Source organism: Mya arenaria, chromosome 9, assembly GCF_026914265.1.
Source record: "Mya arenaria isolate MELC-2E11 chromosome 9, ASM2691426v1".
In the NCBI taxonomy this organism is placed as follows: Eukaryota; Metazoa; Mollusca; class Bivalvia; order Myida; family Myidae; genus Mya; species Mya arenaria.
Genome location: NC_069130.1, coordinates 28,363,012 through 28,375,588, shown reverse-complemented (window position 1 = coordinate 28,375,588; position 12,577 = coordinate 28,363,012). Strand labels below are relative to the sequence as shown.

General features: G+C 33.8%; 1 protein-coding gene across 1 annotated transcript; it reads right to left on the bottom strand.

Annotated features, from left to right (window-relative positions):
* Window positions 1-2,074: 2,074 nt before the first annotated feature.
* Window positions 2,075-12,164, bottom strand: LOC128245588 (SH3 domain-binding glutamic acid-rich-like protein 3). The gene is made up of 4 exons (XM_052963794.1): window positions 12,016-12,164; window positions 7,329-7,496; window positions 6,633-6,736; window positions 2,075-3,751 (listed from the first exon to the last, which is right to left on the bottom strand). Exons 1-3 carry the CDS (start codon window positions 12,058-12,060, stop codon window positions 6,671-6,673), a joined length of 279 nt encoding a protein of 92 aa, XP_052819754.1. The 5' UTR covers window positions 12,061-12,164; the 3' UTR covers window positions 2,075-3,751; window positions 6,633-6,670.
* Between the last annotated feature and the right edge of the window lie 413 nt (window positions 12,165-12,577).

The following is a 12,577-nucleotide window of genomic DNA, read 5'->3' as shown; positions in this document are numbered from 1 at the left end:
ATAAATACACTAGACTTGTATCGATATAAATAGTTAAACTTAAGGGGACATAACCATGTTCTGATAAATACACTAGACTTGTATCGATATAAATAGTTAAACTTAAGGAGACATAACCATGTTCTGATAAATACACCATACTTGTATTGATATAAATAGTTAAACTTAAGGAGACATAACCATGTTCTGATAAATACACTAGACTTGTATCGATATAAATAGTTAAACTTAAGGGGACATAACCATGTTCTGATAAATACACTAGACTTGTATCGATATAAATAGTTAAACTTAAGGGGACATAACCATGTTCTGATAAATACACCATACTTGTATTGATATAAATAGTTAAACTTAAGGAGACATAACCATGTTCTGATAAATACACTAGACTTGTATCGATATAAATAGTTAAACTTAAGGGGACATAACCATGTTCTGATAAATACACTAGACTTGTATCGATATAAATAGTTAAACTTAAGGAGACATAACCATGTTCTGATAAATACACTAGACTTGTATCGATATAAATAGTAAAACTTAAGGGGACATAACCATGTTCTGATAAATACACTAGACTTGTATCGATATAAATAGTAAAACTTAAGGGGACATAACCATGTTCTGATAAATACACTAGACTTGTATCGATATAAATAGTTAAACTTAAGGGGACATAACCATGTTCTGATAAATACACTAGACTTGTATCGATATAAATAGTTAAACTTAAGGGGACATAACCATGTTCTGATAAATACACTAGACTTGTATCGATATAAATAGTTAAACTTAAGGAGACATAACCATGTTCTGATAAATACACTATTCTTGTATCGATATAAATCGTAAAACTTAAGGGGAAGTAACCATGTCCTGATAAATATACTATACTTGTATCGATATTAATAGTCAAACTCTAGGATAAGTAACCATGTCCTGATAGATATACTATACTTGTTTCGATATTAATAGTAAAACTTAAGGGGAAGTAACCATGTCCTGATAAATATACTATACTTGTTTCGATATTAACAGTAAAACTTTAGGGGAAGTAACCATGTCCTGATAAATATACTATACTTATATCGATATAAATAGTAAAACTTAAGGGGAGGTAACCATTTTCGGATAAATATACTATACTTGTATCGATATCAATAGTTACAATTAAGGGGAAGAAACCATGTTTTGATAAATATACAATAATTGTATCGATTTATTACTGTGACACAACTCACATTATTTGTTTTGTACTTTGGACCGGTGGCCTGTAACTACTTAAAGCTGTAATAGACCATAAAAATTCAAATGAGTACATGTGGAGTTGAAAATCATACTTGGATGACCCAGATTTCAATGAAAATCAATTCATGAAACATACCTGGAAAAATCCTTCATTTACAAAATAAGTTTTGTTAAAAGTAAGAGTGTGTAATATTTTGCGTATAGTAACAGAAAACACATTGATAAAACACGGATATGAAAGAGAAAAATCCTATAAACTGGAAAACTCCTGGCAGTTCTTGGTTTGACCTAATTGGAATAAAATTACATAATAATTCTTAAAATTAGGTACTTCAGGGGAGGTAACTCAGATCTACAGTACATAATTAGTTCAATGCGATATTCTCCCTTCTGTACTGCTCTAGCAGTGATAATAGCTAAATAGGGAGCTAAATAGGGAGGGAGGGAGGGAGGGAGGGAGGGAGGGAGCTAAATAGGGAGGGAGGGAGGGAGGGAGGGAGGGAGGGAGGGAGGGAGGGAGGGAGGGAGGGAGGGAGGGAGGGAGGGAGTGAGTGAGTGAGTGAGTGAGTGAGTGAGTGAGTGAGTGAGTGAGTGAGTGAGTGAGTGAGTGAGTGAGTGAGTGAGTGAGTGAGTGAGTGAGTGAGTGAGTGAGTGAGTGAGTGAGTGAGTGAGTGAGTGAGTGAGCGTGTGAGCGTGTGAGCGTGTGAGCGAGCGAGCGAGCGAGCGAGCGAGTGAGTTTTGTTAGAGCGCGGGCGAGCGAGTATCCAATAGCAGGAATCGTTGCACAAGCAGTTCATTTTTTAAGTTAGACATACGCTTTGGAAATATTGATGTCAATTTATTTCTTAGAAAATACACACATCCATATCAAAGAGCGCAATACAAAGAGTATATATAAATGACATAGTTGACATTTGTAGCAAATAATAAAAGTGTAAAAATAGCAAAACAAAACATAAAACATTTAAAATCTCAACGTGAAAGAGCAACATCATCTTGAACTTTCAAAAATGTACCATTGCCAGGCATTGAATACAACCATAAGCCTGCAAAATAGATTTTACATACGCATAAACAGGGGCATGAAATGTTGCTGAGGCCCAATTCCGCAACAAAAACTTTTCATCGTTATTAATTTATAAAAGAACCAATAATTCCAAATAGCATTTGAGAGCACATCAGCTGGATATATGACATCTTCACCATACATACCGATAGTATTTGAGCAAAATAAGCATATCATAACTTTTATTTTTTTCATACATTGGTTTTGCAGAAATATAATCATATCATTTTTATACTTGAAGTTTAGGGCTGGTATTCAAAGTTGATCTTAATTGGCTCAAAGAACGATGTAGCTAATCGGATTATTTGCTTTTAATAACTGATCCGATAAGCTACATCGTCCTACGTTAAAATTAAGATCATGGTCTCAATTTCTCGGATCTTCAGCTTAACAGGCTTAAAGCTACACTCTCACAGATTGAACGTTTTGACAGTTTTTTTTTATTTTTTGTCATGGAACGAGCAGTTTTTGCGTAAATATCTGAAAACCAGTGATAAAAGACTGATGACAAGAAAATCAGATCGCAGATTTTCATATTTCCTCTCCAAAATTGATGTTTGATGCATTTTTCTGAAACCGTTAGTAGCGGTTTAAGCCATAAAACATTAAATTTGGAATGGAGATATGAAAATCTGCAATCTAATATTTTGTCATCAGTCTTTTATCACTGGTTTGCAAATATTTACGCAAAAATTTGCTAATTCCAAGACAAAAAATAAAAAAAAGTTGAAAACACGGTAAATCTGTGAGAGTGCAGCTTTAAGTAACTTATTTGAATTAACCAACAAACTTATACAAAATTACAAGATGATGGAGAGAAATTGGTGTCTGCTGTTATCACATGCATAATATATGCGTTTAAAGTTCGTAACTGATACATAAACATAATATATAATGGATATTTATAAAAGCATACGTAAAACTATTACACAATGGTTTTATTATACAGAGAGGGGCGTTCATTGACTCGTGTAAAATTCTACAGAGGGGCGTATCACAAGTACGGAGTTCAGATAGTTCAAAATCTAATAACACGAAATTCAAATTCAAATATGTTTTGACAGTTTTTAAAGCGATTAAAAGTTTATAAAAATCTTAAGGAAATGGTTTGGAAATAAAATTGATAACAATCTAGAGGATACAATGTTGTTGAGAAACTGCTTAAAATAATGAGTTGTAAATCTACCCAATTATTAATTAATACCCCTTATCTAAATATCACAATTTTCGATACAAAATATTGGGAAATACACTAAAAGCCGGACCAGCCACCTCAATGTATTAACTGTCCATGTCCATTGCATACACTGCTTTTATAATGTATACAGCGGAGTATTTACATTAGTATTTTTTTGTAATAATGGAGCCAGGTCTTGTTTACACCCAAATATGGTCGATGTGGTCACGTGAGTAAAGAAATTACAGCAGCACCATCTGAAACAAAAGGAAAAAAACCCAGATCATACAAAAGTAACCAAACAACGCGGTATAGGTATGTATGGCTTGCAACATGGCACAAAATTTGCAATTTGACACCAGTGGCCTATCGGTACAGCTACAGATGTTGGTTTGTTTGTATGTATCTTTATTTACATCTCATCGTTGCACATACCATGACACACATCCGATGTAAAACATATTTAAAAACATTGCAATGCCATTCCATTCGGAATTATAAGAGATGGTCCATGATATTTTACAGCAATATTTTACATATTTACACAATATTCATGTACATGTATTCTAAAAGCTAACAGATTTGCTTAATTTATCATTACAAATTTAATATCGAATAGTTAAAATAATAATTAATAGTTTCATTTTAAAAACAACCAAAAAATGAGCTAAAATAATATAACTTATTAGCAAAAATGTTTGAAAGCATGACAACATAATAAAACATAGTTAAGATGCTAATAAAAACGTAACTTTATTTACAAAGTAAAAAACGACGCCTTAGTAAAATATTGTAACAGGTTTTGGCACAGGTCCTTCTCATAGTTATCATGTTTATCTATATCCAAACTATAGCCGCAGCTATAAAATACAGCTGCAGCTATACCTAAGGAACAAAAATACAGCTGTAGCTATACCTTAGGCACAAAAATACAGCTGCAGCTATACCTTAGGCACAAAAATACAGCTGCAGCTATACCTAAGGAACGAAAATACAGCTGTAGCTATACCTTAGGCACAAAAATACAGCTGTAGCTATACCTTAGGCACAAAAAATCTAGCGTCACCTGTATATTAACAATAAAATGATGTAGTTCACAGCTATAGCTATTCAATTAGCTACAGCTGTAAATAACTGTTGTATTTAAATTCCGGCTATTGTTTTGTCTTACTTTTGTTGATAGTTCGATACTGAGCCACTTGACATGCCATAATTTGCGACGTAAACTAAGATTGTGCTACAGCTGTACTTGCAAATACAGCTGCAGCAATACATTCACTGATATATAGCCTTAAATTCGTGTCTAATTGTTGTCAGATGATTGTACACTTTTGAGCCACTTTGCACGCCATGTTTGCGGTGCAAATTTAAATTGTTCTCAATGTTTACTTTCAAATACAGCTGTAGCTATAAATATACAGCCAAAGCTATATTTTGTGTGTTACAGTTTAAGAGCCACATGCAGGTTTGCCGTACACTTAAACTGAGACCGAGTATGTTTGAATGAGCACTACACTCTGGCGACAATGCTTACAGCTTTTAGTTGGTATTTTCACGTAACAAGTTGTACTATCGAAGAGGAAAGCTTCGGAATTATAAACTATTTATGACAAAATGTTCAAACTGTTCATTGAATCGGTAAATCAATAGTGTGAACGCTCGTGAACGATTGCCTTAGGCGATCGTGTTTAGGCTGTAGGCCCCATATGCTTTCGTACCACAAATTGAAATCAAGAATCGTCTGAGAATCTATTTAAAATGGAACTGTTTTGAAACTAGCTTATTGTATTTAAAATTTATCTTTTTACATTCCATTGTCTTAGGAAATGATAAGCACTTGTCGGTTACAGTTTTGTGCCACTAAAAAGAGTTTTTGAAATCGATGTTTACCTGTGAAAAAGTTGTAAAATCAAGTTTGTCGCGCATACAGCCTTTCAAAGCTTTCGGCGCTTTCATTTATTTTCTAGAATCATTATGTTACGGTTAATAATTTCTAAGTATTAGAACACATTTAAAACAGCAACGGAAAGTTCATTGTTGTGATTTTAATTAAATCTTGACGATAATTAGTTATAAAAAAATGGTGGCCCAATATCCTGGAAATACTTCAGCCAAATCACAACCGTAGTCTTAGCTCATTTTACCACATAGCATCAAAGTTATTAAAAATATATTTTCTATAGCTTTTAAAAGCGTATTCTATCAAATAATATTTTGATGAACGCCTTTGGTCAAGATTCCAAGGGAAAAATATTCTACAGCGAAAAATGTATTTGATTACAATTCATTGTTTTTTAACAATTACTTAAGTATTTTTTTCTTTGGGATCAGTTTTCTTTGAAATATTAACGAAGAGATTTTGGTCGAAACATTCAATGAGAAAATACGTTTTCAAAACGTATAAAAACATACAAGATTTTAAATTATACTTTGCTTTTATTTGGAAAATAGAGTTGAGATTATGATTTGACTTGAGTACATGTATTTTGAAATATCTTGTTTGTGTGTGTGTGTGTTTTTATGATTGAAATGCTTGTATACCTTGTTATTAAATCGCGCTCTATTGAAATGGCATAATTTATTGTTCATAAAATATACAGTTAAAGAAATAAGAAGTGACGTTTGGTTGCACGTAACTCATCTGAGATGGAGTGCCAGGCGGAATCTTCCCATCATTGCTTTATTAATCAGAAATGCCTGTGTCCGGTGTGAAAGAATAATAATATATATCACGTATTTGCGTTCCGGATAGAAAAAATCCGACCTGAGAGCACCTGCGTTGCCAGGTGGCGAGGCTTAATAAGCCCGAGGGTCGGGTTTCCTATCCGAACTAAATGCAAGGGTTATTTATTTATTTTTTTGAAGCCAAATTTTTGTTAACTTAATGTCTATGGAACTCATATATTGAAATCTCATAAATATGGTTATATAAAGTGTTACGTCACAGCGCGTGTGTGACTCTTTTGGCATGGGGGGTTTCCAGTACGGCTGAATTCACCGGAAATGCCTATCCGGTGTGCTAGAATAATAATACATATCGATATCATGTGTTGGCGTTCCGACCCAATGGCACGTGTGGAAAGCCATTAACAACTCGTGTTAGTTTCAATTATCATTAAACATTACTCATGTGCTTACTTATGATATATTACAGGATTTTGAGCACAGGAATCGGCTCACAGCAGTTTAAGGAAGTCTTTCAGCGTGTTATCTTCTACCGAGTCTTCAAACTTCTGAAAGTCCTGAAAGAAAAAGGAAAGAAAAACAGTAGATTTTTAAACGAAATTTCTCCGCTTTTAATGCTGTTTTTATCAACACATAAAACACCTTCTGAGCCCCACGGATAACCGCGAAGTTTATTAGCATACCATATATATATTTCGTATAAAGTATATTGTATATCATATATCGTACATCATATATCGTTCAGCGTATATCTTACATCGTTTATGGTATGATATCGTATATCGTACATGGTATATCGTATATCGTACATCGTATGATAAATACCGTACATCGAATATCGTATCGTATATCGTACATCATATATCGTATATCGTGCTTTCGTATCGTTTATCGTATATTCTACTATATTTTGCCCCAAATTGAGAACATAATTATTATAACAAACGCTTGTGTTAAAGTAGCCGCAACAAGAGTTGCCTTTCGAAATTCACATTTGCGATCAAAACTTTTGTTCATGTCTTATAAATTATAACGGCATTATCACTGCAGCAATGCTTAAAAGCTGATGGAAAAGTAAAAATAACCTCAATTTTTTATATCTGAATACGAGTTCTAAAACTTTAAAATTTTAAATTATAGAAAACGTACCCCGCAGTACGTGTCGTCGTTAAAGATGGCGGGCGGAAGTAGGTCAGGAATTCCCGCCTTTTCTCTCATCAGATCACGTGCTTCCTGATCGTGGCAGAGGTCGATCTCCTCAAAAGGAATCCCCTTAGCCTCGAATACATGCTTGATTCTGTTCTGTTTGTTATAGATCTGGAAATAGAACAACTTTCAATTATCATACAAATGCGCGCGCGCGCGTGTGTGTGTGTGTGTGTGTGGGGGGGGGGGGGGGGTGTGCGTGTGTGTGCGTGTGTGCGTCTGTGCATATGTTTGTGCGTTATTACGTGCTAGTGTGATGGGTGCGTGCGAACGTGCGTATGTGTGTGTGTGTGTGTGTGCCAACGTGCGTGGGTGTGCGCGTGTATGTGTAAGGGATGTGGGCGTTCTTGCGTATGTGTCTGTGTACTTGCGTGCGTGTGTGCGTGTTTGTGTGAGGTGTGCGTGCGTTCTTGTGTATGTATCTCCGTACGTGCGTGCGTGTATGAGTAAGGGGTTTGTGCGTGCGTGCGTATATATCTGCGTATGCGCGTTTAGGCCTGCCTTTGTGTATGTGCAATGGGTTCGTGCGTACGTGTGTGTTTGTGCCTGCCTTTTTGTATGTGTAATGGGTTGGTGCGTACGGTGTATAAGAAAGTCTTCCTTTCAGTTTTTTCATGTTTTTGTAAATATAATTAGTGATCTGATCATTCATAAATATTATTATTTTTTTAATTTACTGTAAATGCATTTGTGTTAAAATAAACGTCAACAAAACAAACAAACTGGGAAAACAAGTACGAAATTATCAATGAGCAGGTAATTTCCCACTTTTCAAAACACTCACGAATATTCACGAATATTTAGAGCTAAGAAGCGTGTGGTGTTAATTAACATTACGCAGCCTGTCAGCCAAACTAGCCGGTCGAAATCCGGCTGACCAAGCAGCGTCTAGATTAAGCACCCGGAAGATTGTTTTCGAGATAAGAGAATTTGTATCTCGGCGATAACCGACAATTTATATATTCGTTCATAATCACACCAGCTAGACATGAGCATCTTATCACGTAAATCATAAACATGAAAACCTGTCTGATTAGTACAGCAAAATGCCGATGTTTTTCAGCCCTACACAATAATAGCATTAAGTATTTGCTAACTAGTCTATCTATACAAACATAAATGAAGGTTATTAAACGGTGCACATGTCTTACATCTTAACGACATTTTTTAGTACACTGAACGCACAGAATTTTCACGACAGGGCTGATAAGGCGTGAAATAATAATTATTTGTTTCAACTCACCCGTTCAAACCTATTTAATTCTCCTAACCCTACATTTTTTGCCGTTTTCCTTAAAAATATCCATTTTTGAGTGAAATGTTTCAATATGACCATTTTTTTCTATATCTTAAATCAAAGAAAGGTACGAATGGCAACACATATTTCAATATAAATATTTAAAATATGATCCTCGTCTTTGAAGAGTGGTTTGCTTGGAAACATGATCATAGCCATTGATTATAGCGAATTCCACACACAAGCAATATATCTAACCAATACATATATAATTGTTTACAGATATTTCTGCTTGTATCCGTATGATTCATGAATTCAACCCAATACGCAGGCAGCAGATAACATAGAGTTGGTGCTTGTTTCGTGTGCAATATAACCATTACGTATTTTCGTATAGAACGCTAGTGTAACACAAGTAATATGCTGATTCTAAGGCTAATATGGTTTTAGTGAACAATGATATATACAGTTGAAACTCGCTATGTCGAACTCTGTTATCTCGATGTCCCGGTTTAATCGATTATTTCGAATATTTGGGGTTAAAGCTGCACTCTCACAGATTGAACGTTTTTTTTTTGTCTTGGAACGAGCCAATTTTTGCGAAAAGCCACGGAACCAGTTATATAAGACAGCTGACAAAAAATCAGATCGCAGATTTTTGTATATAAGTTCAAAAATTGATGTTTTATGCATTTTTCTTAAACCGTTAGTAAGCCATAAAACATTAATTTTCGAACGGAAATATGAAAATCTACGATTTGATTTTTTGTCAGCAATCTTATATCATTGGTTTGCAGATATTTACAAAAAAAAAATGCTCTTCCCAAGACAAAAAAAGGTGTAAAAATGGTATATCTGTGAGAGTGCAGCTTTAAATAAGACATTTGAATTTCGGTTATATCGAATTTTCGTTAGCGCGAAGCATTTCCCTAGGTACCAACGACTTGGACATAGCGAGTTTTGACTGTATTCGCATGATTTTGAAATATTCAGACAAAGCAAGCAAACATCCGAAATAGCAATACATTGTTGATGCGGACAACAATTTTCACAACATGACGCTGACGTCATTTCGCCCTTCTTTTTAAGCGTGAAACTTTTTACCGAATAAAATCTTCAATTTTTGCGACGAAAATCATTTATCTATGATTAGGTTTTTTCTGCAATTCGTTTCCTTTAAAAACAACTATTTTGCAATTCGTTATTTCTAAAAGAATATTTAAGATAAGTCCAAGGGCTTTCACGGGCCCTCTAGTTCGTAATAAATATATTTAAGTTAACTCGAGTTACATCTATAGTATTTATATTCTTGTTCGTCCACTAGAAGTCATTTAGTTATCCTTATAGACTTTGAAATGTTGTGAAATATGTTCAAGTACTTTAAAGCTTTAACCTAATGTTAACATCTACTCTACTGTATTTATAAGTACATTTGTATGTTTACCAAGTGTAAATTAAGTGTGTTGAGGCCTGAATACGTCTTAAAGATGCACTCTTACTCCCAAACAAGATATACAACAACTATTACAATTGTTTATATTCACCTAAAAGGATGAATAAATATCGAAAACAATGGTTCTTATGTAGGATACTGCGTTTAATTTGAAAGAAAGGTGCAGAAAACACGGTATTTCTACACTATCATATGATAGTTAATCACTGTAAATCTTTTAGCACTCACCAATTATTTAATATTTGTGCGTTTTTAGCTATTGAATGCACGGTTACAATCTTGTTATCAGTAATTAAAATTTTCCATAAAAGCATTATGAGGTAAGTCGTTAAAAATTTATCACTCAACTTTTATGTCTGTTAGACATGTGTATGTATTGATTATAAATATGAGTGTCACTTTAAAAGGCAACTCAAGTTAGTTCCTTTATATGAATACGAGTATGTATAAACAGGAAGATATTGCAGCAACTACTTTTCAACAAGTTTTAAATGTGTGTACATTACAACAAGAAGCAAGAATTATTCCTTACCAAGTTTTAAATGTTTACACATTACAACAATAAGAAGCAAGAATTATTCATTACCAAGTTTTAAATGATTGCACATTATAACAAAAAGTAAAGATTACTTCACACTAAGTTTAAAATGATTACACATTACAACAAGAAGCAAGAATTACTTCTCACCGAGTTTTAAATGATTACACATTATAACAAGAAGCAAGAATTACTTCTCCCCAAGTTTTAAATGATTACACATTACAACAAGAAGCAAGAATTATTCATTACCAAGTTTTAAATGATTACACATTACAACAAGAAGCAAGAATTATTCATTACCAAGTTTTAAATGATTACACATTACAACAAGAAGCAAGAATCACTTCTCACCAAGTTTTAAATGTTTACACATTATAACAAGAAGCAAGAATTACTCCTTACCAAGTTTTAAATGATTAGACATTACAACAAGATGCAAGAATTATTCCTTACCAAGTTTTAAATGTGTACACATTATAACAAGAAGCAAGAATCACTTCTCACCAAGTTTTAAATGATTACACATTACAACAAGATACAAGAATTATTCATTACCAAGTTTTAAATGTTTACACATTATAACAAGAAGCAAGAATTACTCCTTACCAAGTTTTAAATGTTTACACATTATAACAAGAAGCAAGAATTACTCCTCACCAAGTTTTAAATGATTACACATTACAACAAGATGCAAGAATTATTCATTACCAAGTTTTAAATGATTACACATTATAACAAGAAGCAAGAATTACTCCTTAACAAGTTTTAAATGATTACACATTACAACAAGATGCAAGAATTATTCATTACCAAGTTTTAAATGATTACACATTATAACAAGAAGCAAGAATTACTTCTCCCCAAGTTTTAAATGATTACACATTATAACAAGAAGCAAGAATTACTCCTTACCAAGTTTTAAATGATTACACATTATAACAAGAAGAAAGAATTACTCCTTACCAAGTTTTAAATGATTACACATTATAACAAGAAGAAAGAATCACTTCTCATCAAGTGTTAAATGATTGAACGGAAATCATTTATTTTAAGAAGCAAAAATACTTTTAAACTAGTTTTAAATTATTCAACAAATAACAACTTGTGAAAAAAACCATAGCGATACTTCACAACAGACTACCAACACCAATGTGAGCGATTGATTATTTCCTATTCGACAGTTTTTCAACCATCAAACAGAAAACAACAATTAAAGAAGCAAACAGCTAGAGAGCACCCGCAGTATACACAATAAATACCACAACCATGACCTCATGAACTACACACGTTAAAAATACATACCTCATCAGCCAAACGCTTATATGTAGCAAATAAATACTTTCAGTATCAGCAACTGAACATTCTGTGCGTTAAAAGAATTTTATGAAAACAAATATACCTCCCGGTTAGTTGTCACAGACGTCGTATAGAGTTTCACAACCATTTTTTATTTGTAGACAAAACACTTCCAGAAAACAGTATCTTGGAAAAACCGTTTCTATAGCATCCGACTGTCTGATCAATAGCTGAGTAATGCTGTTTGCTAGAGGTCCCGCGTGGGGAATAACAGTAGGGAATAACAGACTGGCTTATTGTTTGTTGATGTACATGCTTCAAGATCTTAACATCTGAAGAATGTTTGTACCAAAGCCCAGATGCAAATCAAAGCCTAAGGAAAGATTTACATTTGACGTATTTTTTAATTCTTTCAATGAATGTGTTTAGCTATCAATATATTATTCATAGAAGAAGGATATGCACTAGCGAATTCGTGCGAGGGGCGCGCTCCCCCCTTCATAAATTCACTCTCTATGTCACTACCGGAGAATAAGTATAATATAATTTGCCCGAAAAATTCTGGCTAGAGCATTTCGGGCTATAAATTTTCATATCGGAGTACCCAAAAACCCCATTCCAACACTATCAACCATTTAAAATAAGGTTCTGGGGGAGGGGCGACT